General features: G+C 35.7%; 2 protein-coding genes and 1 long non-coding RNA gene across 3 annotated transcripts; 2 read left to right on the forward strand and 1 right to left on the reverse strand.

Annotated features, from left to right (window-relative positions):
• Positions 1-68: 68 nt before the first annotated feature.
• LOC104755350 (uncharacterized) lies at positions 69-2963 on the reverse strand. Its single transcript, XM_010477711.3, has 7 exons — positions 2735-2963; positions 1972-2658; positions 1756-1890; positions 1489-1602; positions 1271-1387; positions 935-1108; positions 69-854 (listed from the first exon to the last, which is right to left on the reverse strand). Exons 1-7 carry the CDS (start codon positions 2792-2794, stop codon positions 441-443), a joined length of 1701 nt encoding a protein of 566 aa, XP_010476013.2. The 5' UTR covers positions 2795-2963; the 3' UTR covers positions 69-440.
• Positions 2964-6131: 3168 nt separating this feature from the next.
• On the forward strand, positions 6132-6853 carry LOC104755351 (uncharacterized). The gene is made up of 3 exons (XR_762209.2): positions 6132-6367; positions 6469-6570; positions 6665-6853. It is a non-coding gene; the product is annotated as an uncharacterized LOC104755351 (long non-coding RNA).
• Positions 6854-9032: 2179 nt separating this feature from the next.
• LOC104755352 (protein STRUBBELIG-like) lies at positions 9033-13616 on the forward strand. The gene is made up of 16 exons (XM_010477712.3): positions 9033-9520; positions 9911-10040; positions 10141-10212; positions 10399-10464; positions 10565-10636; positions 10720-10791; positions 10874-10945; positions 11030-11095; positions 11193-11258; positions 11340-11851; positions 11955-12313; positions 12395-12666; positions 12744-12882; positions 12961-13076; positions 13193-13349; positions 13445-13616. Exons 1-16 carry the CDS (start codon positions 9430-9432, stop codon positions 13505-13507), a joined length of 2325 nt encoding a protein of 774 aa, XP_010476014.1. The 5' UTR covers positions 9033-9429; the 3' UTR covers positions 13508-13616.
• The last annotated feature ends 4 nt before the right edge of the window (positions 13617-13620 follow it).

Raw genomic sequence — 13620 nt, forward strand, 5'->3', positions numbered from 1 at the left:
TTTTTTATTAGTGCGGCCTAAAGAAAATTGGAAATTGATGCAATAAAAAATAGAGCAACAAATCCGGATAACCAAAATTGGTAATATATATAAAAAAAATCCTATTAGAATCTGGCTAGTAGAGAAGGCAATTCATGTGGATGCAGGTGGGTCACAACGACCAATTGAGAAACCAATATTCCACCTTTTACACAAGGAGATTACTATGCATATCATTGTCTTTCACAAAACTACTTAAAAAGAATCGTCGTCTTACTGGTTTCGACAATAGAGTAGCATTTCTTCCTGAAAATCTCTGTTTTAGAAACTAAGACTTGAGACAAGGAACACATCCATTACTAAGAAAGGCGCAAAGATGAGAAGATCCTAACCGCTGCAAATGTTGTGAAGAACAATTCCACAGGAATAGACTCCTCTCAAGATGTCAGTAGGGGCGTCTTTTAGTACGCCAATGGCAGTGATGGTATGAGGAGAGGACGAGAGTACCCACTATTCTCCATAAACAGTTCATTATGGCCAGGTGGAAGCCGACACATCTTCATGCTCCAACAGCCAGATGTTGCAGCCCCAAGGTCTTTGTCAAGAGGCTCACTTGTGGGCAACAGCAGCTCCAACAACTGCTTCAAAACCAAATGCACTTGATGGTTTGTAGCAGAGAGATGGATCCTGTCTTGCTCGGCTTTCTCCACAATGAACTTAGCCCGATCAGCTTCCTGAGCAGCGACTTGTTTTGCCTCGATTGCTGCGGTGAACTCATTGCCAAATGTGAGAGTTGTGATGGAGACATCATCAAGAGCAATGTCGAAGTTAGAAGCTCGCTCTGTCAGAATCTTGCGTATCTCTCTGCTCACAGCCTAGAGGAGAGTAAACAAAGACCACCATTAGAAACAAAGAGAAGAAAAGGCCGTACAAGACGAAATGTTGAGACACCTACTTCTCTCTGTGTTGTGAGCTGGCTTGCATTGTACTGAGCTACCACTTCTTTCAGGGTTTCATGGATGATGGAAGGAAGAACCTTTTCACTGTAATTCTCACCAAGGGTGGTTCGGTAAATCTGAGGCAAACGATCACCCACGGGACGTGTGAGCACGCTTAGTCCAATTTTCACCTGTGCAACAACCACGAAAAATATCAAAAACACAGAACCACCCGAACAGACATACCTCATTCGACTTGTTCCACCTACGTTTTATTCCATTTCTCATTCAATCAATTATCCATTTGCTCACACATGACACATAAAGATATCATGTAATAGAAAGTGAAATACCATCTGAATGTCATGACTAGCGGTGGTGCTCTCTACAAGGTAAGGTCGGGCACGAACGTCACAGATGATTGGCCTTTCAAACCATGGCAACATAAACTGTGTGCCTTCCGGGTAAACCTAAACCAACAAAAATCCGAGTAAAAAGTCATGCTTTTTAAAATAACTACTCAAAGACGGACATCCAAAAGTAACTCTTGTTAGTTTGAGAAGCACAAAACCTTTTCCTTGATACCAGTTAAACAGTGTCCTCCATCGACATTGTAGAGACTGTTAGTAAGGGCATAGACACCAGGAGATCCAGGAACGTCGGGAACGTTGTTGAAACTCATTTCCTAAGACCAAAAATGTCCTTTTGTCAGCAGATTTAAATACCTTATTATACGAAGATCCAACAGACTTAACACAGCCATAAGAAAACACACCAATAGAAACATGCACATCCAGTCAGAAGAAGAGATTGTTTGACAACGTATTGATACGGTTACCTTTTGTTGATAGTTTGATGCAGAGGGGAAACTTTCAATGCTACACGTCTTGATGTCCCAGGTTACAGCCTCCCGGCTTTCCTCAAAAGGCTCATTCGATCTCAGAATCTGATGATTACTTATTGGCAAGGGCAACTGCTTGAACACCAAATCCACATAGTTAGAAGAAGAAGTTAAAAATTGAAACTACTTAGATACTTGTGGTTTGTGGTTTACCTTAGAGGTGAGAAAATCCAAACTAGAGAAGTGGTAAGGAATAGGGTAGTAGGCAAAGGATGAACCAAACATATAATGCGGCCTAGCAGATGTGAAATAATAGTGTGTTGGATCTCCATCTTTTGGATCACGTCCATCTCCATCTTTTGGATCACGTCCATCTCCATCATCGGGTCCATTGTTAGAAACAATTCCATGTCGAGACCGAATGACAGTGAGGTCTGACAATGTAGACCAGTTCGACCATTCCAGACTTGTGAGGTTAGAGTTGGCTCTGTTGTCACATATGAGAACGGTGCTGAAACAAAGACGTTGAAGTGACTTGATGGTGTCGACAAAAGCACCATCGTTTCCTAGTAAAACTAAGACCCCCCTCGTTCCTCTCGTGAGATGAATATTTCTCCAAAATCCAATGTTCCTAATAAGCCTAATATCAGCAGTATCAGGAGGAACCTCCACACCCCTAGGCAATACATCTTCTGTCACAATCCCCAGATTCAGAAGAGCTTGATGGATCAGAGGACTCATCCGGTCACTATCCAAATTACCAACCACAGGGTTAGCAAAATAGGAATAGTCTAACCCATGAACCGCCAGAAAACATCCTACATCACCTACGAACTCGGACACGCAGTCTCTATCACTCAATCTAATCCCTTCATAGTCCCAGGGAAGGAGATGATAACGCTGCAACAAGAAGAACAAAGTTATAAAACCAGAGAGAGAACCAAAAAAAACAAAAATAGAAGTTATAAGTTATTACATTGTTGTCTCTGCTCAATGCTCGGTTCATCTCGCTGATTCCATCGGCGGGGAGAGTCATTTTGTGGTTGTTGATTCCACCGGTGCTGCGTCGGAAGCGGCGAAACCAATGGTCCAGAAGAAAAGGAAAAAAAAGAAAAAAAAATTAGGTTAAAGGAAGAAGAAGAAGACACTTATGAAATTACTATCTTGTACCTAAATTCGAACTCGGCACATGTTACTCGTAAAATCTACCATATACCACTACGCCACTTTAAACTTTTGTAAAGAGTACAATAATAATTGTATAGAAACTAATGTTTTTAGGTTTTGATGTTTAGTATTTGGTATGTATTTCAGTATTATATTATTATTTATCATAATTATAATATGATTTTATGTTTGGTATTTTATGATATATATGTATACACAATTCCAACACGTACCCGCTTCCTAATTTTTATAAAAAACTAGATTCCACGCTTCCACTTACCCGCTCCCAATTCCATGCAGCTTAGGTTTTTAGTGGGTTTTGCAGAAGATATTAAGGGGGCGGATTAGAGCAAATTATGATAGTGGTTTGGTAGAACAATAAATCCACAAAAATTAATTAGTTTGACTTAGGCCTTGAATGGCAAGTACCTTACGATTTACAAATTAAAAGAAAAAACTAAAATCCACATAATTAGAGATTTTAGGAAAAAGTTACGTTCTTTTTTTAAATGTTTCCTTTTGTAAATATTTTTAAAAATAACAAAAAGTAACTTTATTACAAAATCTAAAATCCCAAAAATCAAAAACTATAATCTAAAGGAAAACTCTCTTCCATTCATGGCCTTAATATTAATAAATTTTACAAATAATGATAAAATTTATAAATAAATATAAAACATACATTTTATATATTGTAAAACACACAATATTACATCTTCACAATCTCTTAAGAGGGGGTATTGAACTTCACATTTTAAATGATTTGATAGGATTTCAATATTTTAGATTGAATGATTTGAGTGAGTTTTTAGGAGATTTTATTATTTTTTTGGAATTTTTCTATTTTTAAAAATAAAATGAAAAGTTATTGTGTGAGATTTTATTATTAAACTTTGAGTGATTTTAAAATATTTTACCACACCTGGTTCAAAATCTTTCTAACAGCTACCTTCGTTAACACTAGAACGAGCTACAAAAACAATGCTTTAACTTTCAATACTTAACAATAACAATAACAATGCATTCAACAAATGTTTTTCTCAACAATTTTTTATACTCAAACTCAACCATTTCTTTAAATTAGAAAATATAGTAATACATGCAAGTATTTTTATGTAACAAACATATACATTGAACATATAAAATAAGTCACTTCGTCGAATGAAACAACAACTCTGGATCAGAACCAGTAGTTGGTATTATTGGTTCAAACCTTTCATGGTTAACTGTTAGCAGCCTAGGCCTAGGGAACGAAAAAGACTCATCTGCTTCTTGAATCCGAGAAAACTCAATGAATAGATCCTTCACTGTTACACTTACCACACACACCAAAAAAAAAAAAAAAAACATATATGTTACAAATTCCTCTGTGAATGTTTCTATTTGTTGATCTTTCTTTGTGTTCCCAAAATTTGATAGCAATCAGTCAAAACAGAGAATACATACCATTGATGATGTTGTTACGAATTAAGCTTTGTAAGAAGACGCAAACAAGCCGTACAAGCCTATTCTGCAAGTATTTGTCTTGCTGCTACAGATCGAAAACAATATATCGCTATGCCATTTACAAAACAGCTCTAGTAAATGGTGGAACTGAATACTAATAACGTGGATGAATTACTTTACAATTTCTCGGGAGTTAATCAACTTGGCCAGAATCTCAACAGCTATTTGAGGATTGAATAACAGGAGATTGTATATTATTTTTAAGTAAATTCCAATTTGAATAATAAGTGATTTTAAAAATATTCTAAAAGTTCAATACCCCATTTTGTGTTATCATTTTCAATCAATTTTGTTTATTGGTCTTTTCTTTAGTTCCAAACTTCTAATCGCAGAAGTACATGTAATAATAATTAACCATCCTACCCTTACCTCCATCTAAGTCGACTTGTCATTGCTCCAAGAAGGCCACTCCATAAATTATCTCTCTCCTTCACTCCTCCATCAAAAAATAATCAATTAAACATTTTAGTTGAAACTTCCTCTGCTTTTTTTTTTTTTTTTTTCCATTAGTTTCCAAAAGATAGATTCTTTTAATGGGTTCACTTCAAAACCACTGAGAAAGAGCAGTAACAGTATGGGAGAAGAATCGAGAGGCAGCATCAACAGAGCAAGCAAACACATTACGATGGAAATATGGATAAATAATCATGAATTTCACGATAGGTCTTTTCCATTACGATGGAAATATGTATAAATGGCGGGATTTATAGCGTGGAGTTCAAAATCTTCGAGTGGTCGACATTGACGAAAAAAAAACACTTTATATCTGTAAAGAAAAATTTGAAGTCACGTATTATTATACTAGTAAGAAATTAAAGCCATGCTGCATCCCATGAAACAAATTAATCCCCCCAACAAGAACATTATCCAGAACGAATTTAATATTATCCAAATAGAAGTATATAAAGAAGAGAAAATTAGTTGGACCGTCGGAATGAAATGTGATCCTTGCTGATTAGTTCATGACGTGTTCAATTAATTTTGCCACCAATCCACCGACCTTAACTCTTCTTTTGGTAATTTTAATTTTATGATATCTTGTGATACACGATTTATAAAAACGTTATGGGTTATTTGGTTTTGAAGTATTTGCTTATAAAAGGGAAATTGATAGTGAATATTTTCACGATATTTAACGTATGGAACAACTGATAGTAATGGTTCGATGTTATATACTGTGTTTATTCGCATTCTAAATATCATTATTGTAAACACGTCTTCAAATAAAGTACTTTTTTTGTTAATGGGTTTTCTATTTAAATAGTACCTAAATATGGCAATTTTGAGGATGTAAGAAACATTAACTAATGAGTTACATACTTACATTATCCTTAAAACAAAATCTTGAAATACGTACACAAAGATAGTTTAGACATTAATCGCTATGTGTAAATATGGGAATTGGATAGAGCCGTTGAACCATCTAGTGGGGTCTTAAAAAGTCAACGAATAATGTTTGATTTACACATATGCACATGTTCGTTCACATGACGGTTACCAAGTTGCTCAAAAATCATGAAACAACGTCACATTATTTAATTATCTTATGATGTGGATAAATTAATTAGAAAGAATTATTATGGAGAAATTAACTTATTATGGATTCACACAGCTAAAAAAATTACGAAAAAGACAGCTCAACATATTTATTTCTCCACTTCTCTTCCCAACTGTCTATATATAACTTAGCTCTAATAAGTATCTCTGAACTCTCCATCTATTCCTCCTTTTCAATTTCCACTCTCCCCCATTCTTTTGTTTTGACCTTACAAAAACAAAATTTGTTTAAGCTCCATGTCTAATATAGTAATTTAATATAGACAGTGGAATTGACTTTTATACATTCACTTTTACCGTGTATGTTTGGTACTAAACACTAAACACATGCTATTTTTGGTAGGTGAAAAAATCTGGATCCTTGTTCGACAATGTGTTGGTAAGCGATGATGACCCATCTCTTGGGCTTCACATTAATTTGTATAGTAAACCACTCTGTTTCTGTCAAGGTTTTTGACATAAATTTACTCTTTCCTACAGGCTGAGGGAGAAGCAGAAGATGATGACAATGAAGGAGATGACTCAGACAACGAATCAAAGTCTGAGGAAACCAAGGAATCCGAGGAAACCGATGCTGCCCATGTATGTTTCTAGACCTCTTTTTTCAGCTTTTAAACCCAAAACATGTAGTTCATTGTGCTATGTGACTAACTTTGTGAAAACTATTTGATTACAGGACGAGCATTAAGCGAAGAATGTGGAGAATTAAAGAGTCCTCAAGTGTCTTATTTGTTCTTTACCTTTTCTTTCAAATAAATTGTTTTAGCTCTAGTTTGGTTGTGATGTAGAACTTTTTAGCTATCATGGTGATATATGGTTGTGGCAGCTTTATTAGACTTGAGAAAATCCTTTCTGATTCTCTTCACCTCTCTCCTTTTTACCCTCATTATCCATCCTCTCGTATTATCATATTTTACGGATTCACAATAGAATTAGGAAAAAAAAAAAAAAGGGAAGAGATCTTAATTGTTGGAGGCAAAACATTCACTTACTTGAAGACCACTGTCTAATAGCAATCTCATCACTTTTATAGGCTTATTCACATCAATATAGAGTTCATATTCCGTTGCAAACCAACATTTTATTGCAAAATTAGAACTTCATAAATGATAATTTTCTCCCCAAACAACACTCAAACATAAAACAACAAGAGAAGTTGATTCGTAGTGGTTCATGGTCCGAGTCTGACACGCATTCCAGCAGTTTAACTAGAAGAAGACCTACTTGTAAAATGTGACTGTTTTGAACTTTTGATATATGAAAATAACCTAGCACTCACAATTAGGCTACCACTGCTCTCTTTAACCAATAAAAAAGAGTTATGTTCTAAAAAACTGAACTAATAAATGCTTTTTATTGTCTGTCCAACATAAAAAAAAAAAAAAAAAAAAAAAAAAAAAAAAAAAAAAATCCCAAAAAAATATTGTCTTGTTTTAAATAAATAAAAAATAGTTTTAGGTTATTTTAAAAATGTCAATAAAATAAATTTGTCAATTAAAAAAAAGTAAGTTACAAAAAACAGTAAAACACAGCCGCGAAGTTAGAAAATGAGTAGATCTGAATATACAGGTTGGCTTTTCAATGACATCAACCATAATGATACCTTCCACTCATAACACGCCACATCACTACACCAGCTCGATCATCGGCTTATTTCGGGTTAAATTAACCGAAATATGAATAACTTTTGCTACTCTTAATATAAATCAAGTATCCGAACCGAACAAACTGAGTACCAACCAATCCTTAACCGAAATTAATTTTAGTTCAATTCGGTAACATTATTCACAACCCAAATTTTGCTAAAACCAAATAGCCAGACCCGTTTAACCCGAAAACCCCGTTTGTCCAGGACTGTAAATTTATTCGGCCCGATTTCTAAATAGTTGTGGTTTCTCCTCTCTACTATTTCCCAGAGTTCACTCTGTGATTGTCAAATAAAAAAAAAAAGGAAACCAGACCTTGATATACCATGTTATGGACCAAGTCATAAATTTATAATAATTTATAATTTATTATAATAACTTAATTTTAATTCATAATTTACCTTAATAACTTGACTTTTTTAATAACTTGATTTGTAAACATTCATAATTTACTCTTAATTCATAATTTAATTTAGTTAATTCATAATTTATTTTAATAACTTGACTTTTTCTTCATAACTTTTTGACTTGGACTCACCAACCATGTTTGTTCTTTCTTGATCATTTGATTTGTTTTGCTGTTATTATAATTCGGGTCATTAATAGTTCATGTGAATATCAGCAGTAATAATCACATATGAATATAAATTTACTCTCATCTCAAATTATGGAATGATGGCATGCCATTAAATTATTATTATTGAATTGTTCACAAATCATCCATCACATCGACCAACAATTGGTTTTACAAATAAAAATACGTATTCCAAAGAAATTGATAAATAGTGATTGTTAGTTGTAACTACTGTACACAAAAAAACCAGACTTCTTTAATATATAAAAAAAAAAACAAAAAGTGTAATCATAAATTTACCTTCTTATTTTTTTCTTAAAGTTCTAACACAATACTCATAATATTCAGTTTAAGTCATTAATAAAAGAACTATTAAGCTTTAACCTTAGCCATTGTAACTTTCCAAGTAATTTAAACTGTAACATCATTGCCCCATACATTGTGTTGTGATGTCAGAATCTTTAGAAAATAAAATAAAAAAACCCAACTAAAGCAATCTCACAAATTCAACATTTAACCACATCTTTTTACCACTAACCTACAAAAGAGCAAAAAATGAACGTGGGATGAAAATGATGATAATTTGACCTTGTAGGGTCTCTCACTTCTCTTCTTCCATTAAAGAAGTCGCAGAGCTTTTCTTCACTTCAACTGTTTTCTCGGCCCATCTCACTGAATTAAGTGGTAAAATCTAATAGTGCATTACTTGGATTTTAATAGGTGAAGTAACGAAAATAGAATTAATCTGCAATATTCACTTATTTTGTACCTGATGGCATTAGAAAAATACCAAAATAAAATACACGAAAGTAAACTCTGTAGTTAGATGAAGCAAAACGACAATTAAAAAAAACATTAAAGAGAGACAAGTCTTGGCAAGTTTCCTCTGTTTCACACTTTGAGACGAAACATTGGAAGGCTTAAACTGAGAAAAACAAAGCCGTTGGCTTTTGTAAGCCGCTCGTTCTTCGAGACAAAACACACTACACTACACATTACACTACTCTCTCTCTCTCACTCATCTCTTTCCTCTTTCTTTCTTTCTCTCTCTCCTTAAAATCCGACGAAATTATGATTCACTTTACCTTTTAATCAGGAATATCCCCTGTTTTCAACCTTCTTCTTCCTGAGGTCTTCATCACATTCTTCGTTTTCTTGGAAACAAACAGTCTAATCCCAAGTTCAAGGGTTTTTTTTTCATCTTCAGTAGAGGCTAAAACTATGAGCTTTACAAGATGGGAAGTGTTCTGTGTTCTCTCTGTTCTGGCCTTGACAATGCCTTTCTCAGCTGGAGTCACTAATCTACGAGATGGTACTAATCTCTCTATGCAAAGTCTTCACTTTTGGTGGTTTTGCTTTGTCTCCTTATTTTGGTTTACTGAAACACTCTTGATTTTGACTTATGTCAAGTGAAAACGACTTTTATCAGTTTTTAGGGTAAAACTAGGTTAACAATAGAGCTGTCTAGGAAGCTCTAGATGGGCAGATTCTATCATTCTGAGGCTAATCTTAAAAACCCTAAAGTTTTGTTTTTTGACACATAAGCTCTCTTTAGGGTTTTAGTTCAAGACCTAGAAATCTATTCTTGTTGTTCTTCATTAAATAATTATCTTCAGAAAGATTCCTTAATCTACGGAAAAATTGTCTGAGATTAATTAATTATATTGTGATGGATTTGTTTGTTGTTTAACAACCTCTGCAGTTTCGGCGATTAATAACTTGTACATCACTTTGGGAGCACCATCTCTATCTAAGTGGCTTGCTTTTGGAGGAGACCCTTGTGGAGAAAAGTGGCAAGGTGTGGTTTGTGACTCCTCAAACATCACAGAAATGTACACTTCCTCTTCTTTTCTTGCAACTCTTTGTTATGGTTTTTGCTTTTAGAGTTACCAATTCAGGTTCGGACCAGGTAATTATTGTTGTTGGCTGCAGAAGGATACCAGGCATGAAGGTTGGTGGAGGCTTAAGTGATACTTTGGCTGATTTTTCATCTATTCAAGTGGTGTAAGCAAAGCTTCTTGTCTTGTTCTGTTTCGTCTTCATGCTTCTTTAGAGGCTTCTTGCTATATAAAGAACATACAAGATTTTACCATTGGCTATATTTGATCTGTAGTAGGCTATATAAAGGTTTGGTTATAATCTTGATTTGCTTTATAATACTCTTTCTCTCTTCCTTGTTTGAATGGACAGGGACTTCAGTAGCAATCATATTTCAGGGACAATTCCACAGGCTTTGCCTTCTTCCATCCGAAACCTGTGCGTTTGAGAATTGACTTTTTTTATGGCAGTACTTATGTTTGAACGGTTTAAACAGTTAAAAAGACACTCCATTTTTGGTTTCATTTTCTTGTTTCAGATCTCTCTCGGGCAATCGTTTCACTGGGAATATTCCCTTCACATTGTCATTTCTATCCGATTTGTCTGAACTGTAAGTCTTTGTTAAAGATGATACTGCTTCTCGCATATGTGATCTTTCCTTTGTTTAAAGCAGACTCTTTCTTTTCCCTTCAGGTTGCTGGGAAACAATATTCTATCAGGAGAGATACCAGATTACTTTCAGCAGTTATCAAAACTGACAAAACTGTATGCTTTTCTCCTCTCTTTAGTCTCATTTTCTTTACTACCTTTGAGGTCTTTCACTTACTCGTTTAGTTTCTAAATGCAGGGACTTATCGTCTAACATACTGACCGGGCATTTACCTTCCTCCATGGGAGACTTAGCATCTCTTAAGATATTGTAAGTGCACATATATTTTAGAATATGAAACTGTTCAAAAAGATTGTTACCATTGCTTTTATATCTAATGTGGTTGGACTGCAGGCATTTGCAGGACAACAAGCTCACCGGAACACTTGAAGTTATAGAGGACCTTTTCTTGACTGATTTGTAATCTTTTGTCACCTTGCATACTCTTTCTTCTTACTCTCCAACCATAAAGCCAACTTCAGTAACTTAGTATGGTTTATTCATATCTTTGACTCAGGAATGTAGAAAACAACTTATTCTCCGGACCTATACCGCCAAATCTGTTGAAAATTCCGAATTTCAAGTAAGTATATTAAAAGAAAAAGCTGTTTTTAAAATTTCCTTTCCATTAGCCATTCAAGTTTCATCTTCGTTATAACTGCAGAAAAGATGGAACTCCGTTCAATACATCGATTATAACTCCACCGCCTCCGCCTGTAGTTGATCCACCTCCTGCTACTCACCATGCTCCTCCTGTTAACCGTGTCCCTCCTATTTCCGGTGTTCCTCCTGCTCCTTTTGCTCCATTTGCTCCACTGCAGCCACAACAACCACCACCATCACCACCTTTGGTTTGGTCACCGCCTTCTGATAATGGAGGAGGAGGAGGAGGAGGAGGAGGAGGAGGAGATCCATGGAACTCCGGTTCAGGGCAACCAACCTTGCAGATATCACCTCCTTCAGGTTCAGGATCAGGAAAATTCTGGTCCACGCAAAGAATCATTCTAGTAATTTCTTCAGTCGCCATAATTGTTCTTGTCTCGGGTTTGTGTGTTACACTATGGAGATGTTGCAGAAGTAAACTATCTAACAGATATTACAGTAATGCTCGTAAAGATTTACCACGACCATACTTCAATAAACCTCCATCTCAACCTACCCCCACTCTGGGAAAAGGTACACTGATTCTTTTCTTTCCAAAAAAATAAAGAAACTTGTGAGTTGTATCATTAGCTATCCCCAAAAATAAATGCTGCTGGTGTGTTTCTTTGTTTAACAGTTTCTCGGGAGCCCATGGTTAAGCCTTACGATGGGTATGGAACTGCAGACAGAAAATACGGGTATCCTATGCCACCACGAGCTGAAGAGAGCCGGAGAGCAATGCCTCCTACTTCATACTATAATAAGGATGTTAATACACTGCATAAACCGCTACAACAACCACCTAGACAGTTCCAGTCCAGTGATGTTGCTTCAAAGAGAGCGGCTCATTTTCCCCCGGGCTTAAATACTTCATCTTCTGCTACCGTTTTCACTATTGCTTCACTTCAGCAATACACAAATAATTTTTCAGAAGAGAACATAATCGGGGAAGGGTCGATTGGTAATGTTTACAGAGCCGAGCTTCGTCATGGAAAGGTGTAACACTTTCCTCTTATCTATCATTTGGTCTTACAATGTTGCTGTGCAGTGTTCTTATTTACTTCTTGTGATCTGTAGTTTCTTGCGGTGAAGAAGCTGAGCAATACGATCAACAGAACGCAGAGTGATGGTGATTTTCTCAATTTAGTCTCCAATGTGTTGAAGCTTAAACGCGGTCCTATATTGGAGCTTCTTGGTTACTGTAACGAGTTTGGTCAAAGGCTACTTGTGTATGAGTACTGTCCTAACGGATCAATTCAAGATGCACTACATTTGGATCGCAAGTTGCACAAGAAGCTCACTTGGAATGTGCGTATAAATGTTGCGTTAGGAGCTTCAAAGGCATTGCAGTAAGTAAAAAACGAACCTCAAAATGTTATGCCAATCAATATTTGGAACATGTAGGATCTTAAGAGTTTGGTTTCAGGTTTCTTCACGAGGTATGTCAACCGCCGGTTGTACACCAGAATTTCAAGTCTTCCAAGGTTCTCCTTGATGGAAAGCTCGCAGTACGTGTTGCAGACAGCGGTTTGGCTTATATGTTACCACCACGCCCAACGAGTCAGGTATTTTTTTCCAAAATGTTTTCTGAAGATTTTGAATCCTTACATGGAAGTGATGTTTGCTTATAAATAAAATTGTAGATGGCGGGTTATGCCGCTCCTGAGGTTGAGTATGGGAGCTACACTTGTCAGAGCGATGTATATAGCCTCGGGGTTGTGATGTTAGAACTGCTCACCGGACGCAGACCATTTGACAGGTTTTTTACACTCTAGAGAGACAACTAATTAATAAAACCCAAAAAAAGATTCTAAATACAGAAGAGAACATGTCTCATTTATATACTAACGGAAGACAAAATGCTGGTTGTTGCAGGACAAGGCCTAGGGGACATCAGACACTAGCTCAGTGGGCAATTCCTCGGCTTCATGATATCGATGCCTTGACAAGAATGGTTGATCCGTCGCTACACGGAGCATATCCAATGAAGTCCTTGTCACGTTTTGCAGATATCATATCACGTTCACTGCAGGTAAAGTTCACCAAACTAAATGAGATAATAAATTAACTGAACCCTTTTGACTAAATTAAATAAACGTTTTGCCTGATGCTTTTTTTTGTCTGTAGATGGAACCGGGATTTAGGCCGTCGATATCAGAAATTGTCCAAGATCTTCAACATATGATCTAAGATACATTCTTAGCCTAGCATGTTATGAAATGTTTTTTATCCTAAGCTTGTAAAACATTTATTTTCTTTTGAATATAATTTAACATTAAATTCCAAAAAAAAAAAAAAACCGT

This window comes from Camelina sativa, chromosome 17 (assembly GCF_030686135.1).
Source record: "Camelina sativa cultivar CO46 ecotype springtype chromosome 17, ASM3068613v1".
Taxonomy (NCBI): Eukaryota; Viridiplantae; Streptophyta; class Magnoliopsida; order Brassicales; family Brassicaceae; genus Camelina; species Camelina sativa.

Bases quoted from the DNA above. Each gene is read 5' to 3' on its own strand.
- LOC104755350 (XM_010477711.3), bottom strand. From the start codon at position 2,794: ATGACTCTCCCCGCCGATGGAATCAGCGAGATGAACCGAGCATTGAGC. The intron at 1,603-1,755 runs GTAACCGTATCA...TTTTGGTCTTAG, and splicing joins CATCAAACTATCAACAAAAG to GAAATGAGTTTCAACAACGT. The intron at 1,388-1,488 runs GTTTTGTGCTTC...TTGTTGGTTTAG, and splicing joins TAACTGGTATCAAGGAAAAG to GTTTACCCGGAAGGCACACA.
- LOC104755352 (XM_010477712.3), top strand. From the start codon at position 9,430: ATGAGCTTTACAAGATGGGAAGTGTTCTGTGTTCTCTCTGTTCTGGCC. The intron at 10,213-10,398 runs GTAAGCAAAGCT...TTGAATGGACAG, and splicing joins TTTTCATCTATTCAAGTGGT to GGACTTCAGTAGCAATCATA. The intron at 10,637-10,719 runs GTAAGTCTTTGT...TTTTCCCTTCAG, and splicing joins CTATCCGATTTGTCTGAACT to GTTGCTGGGAAACAATATTC.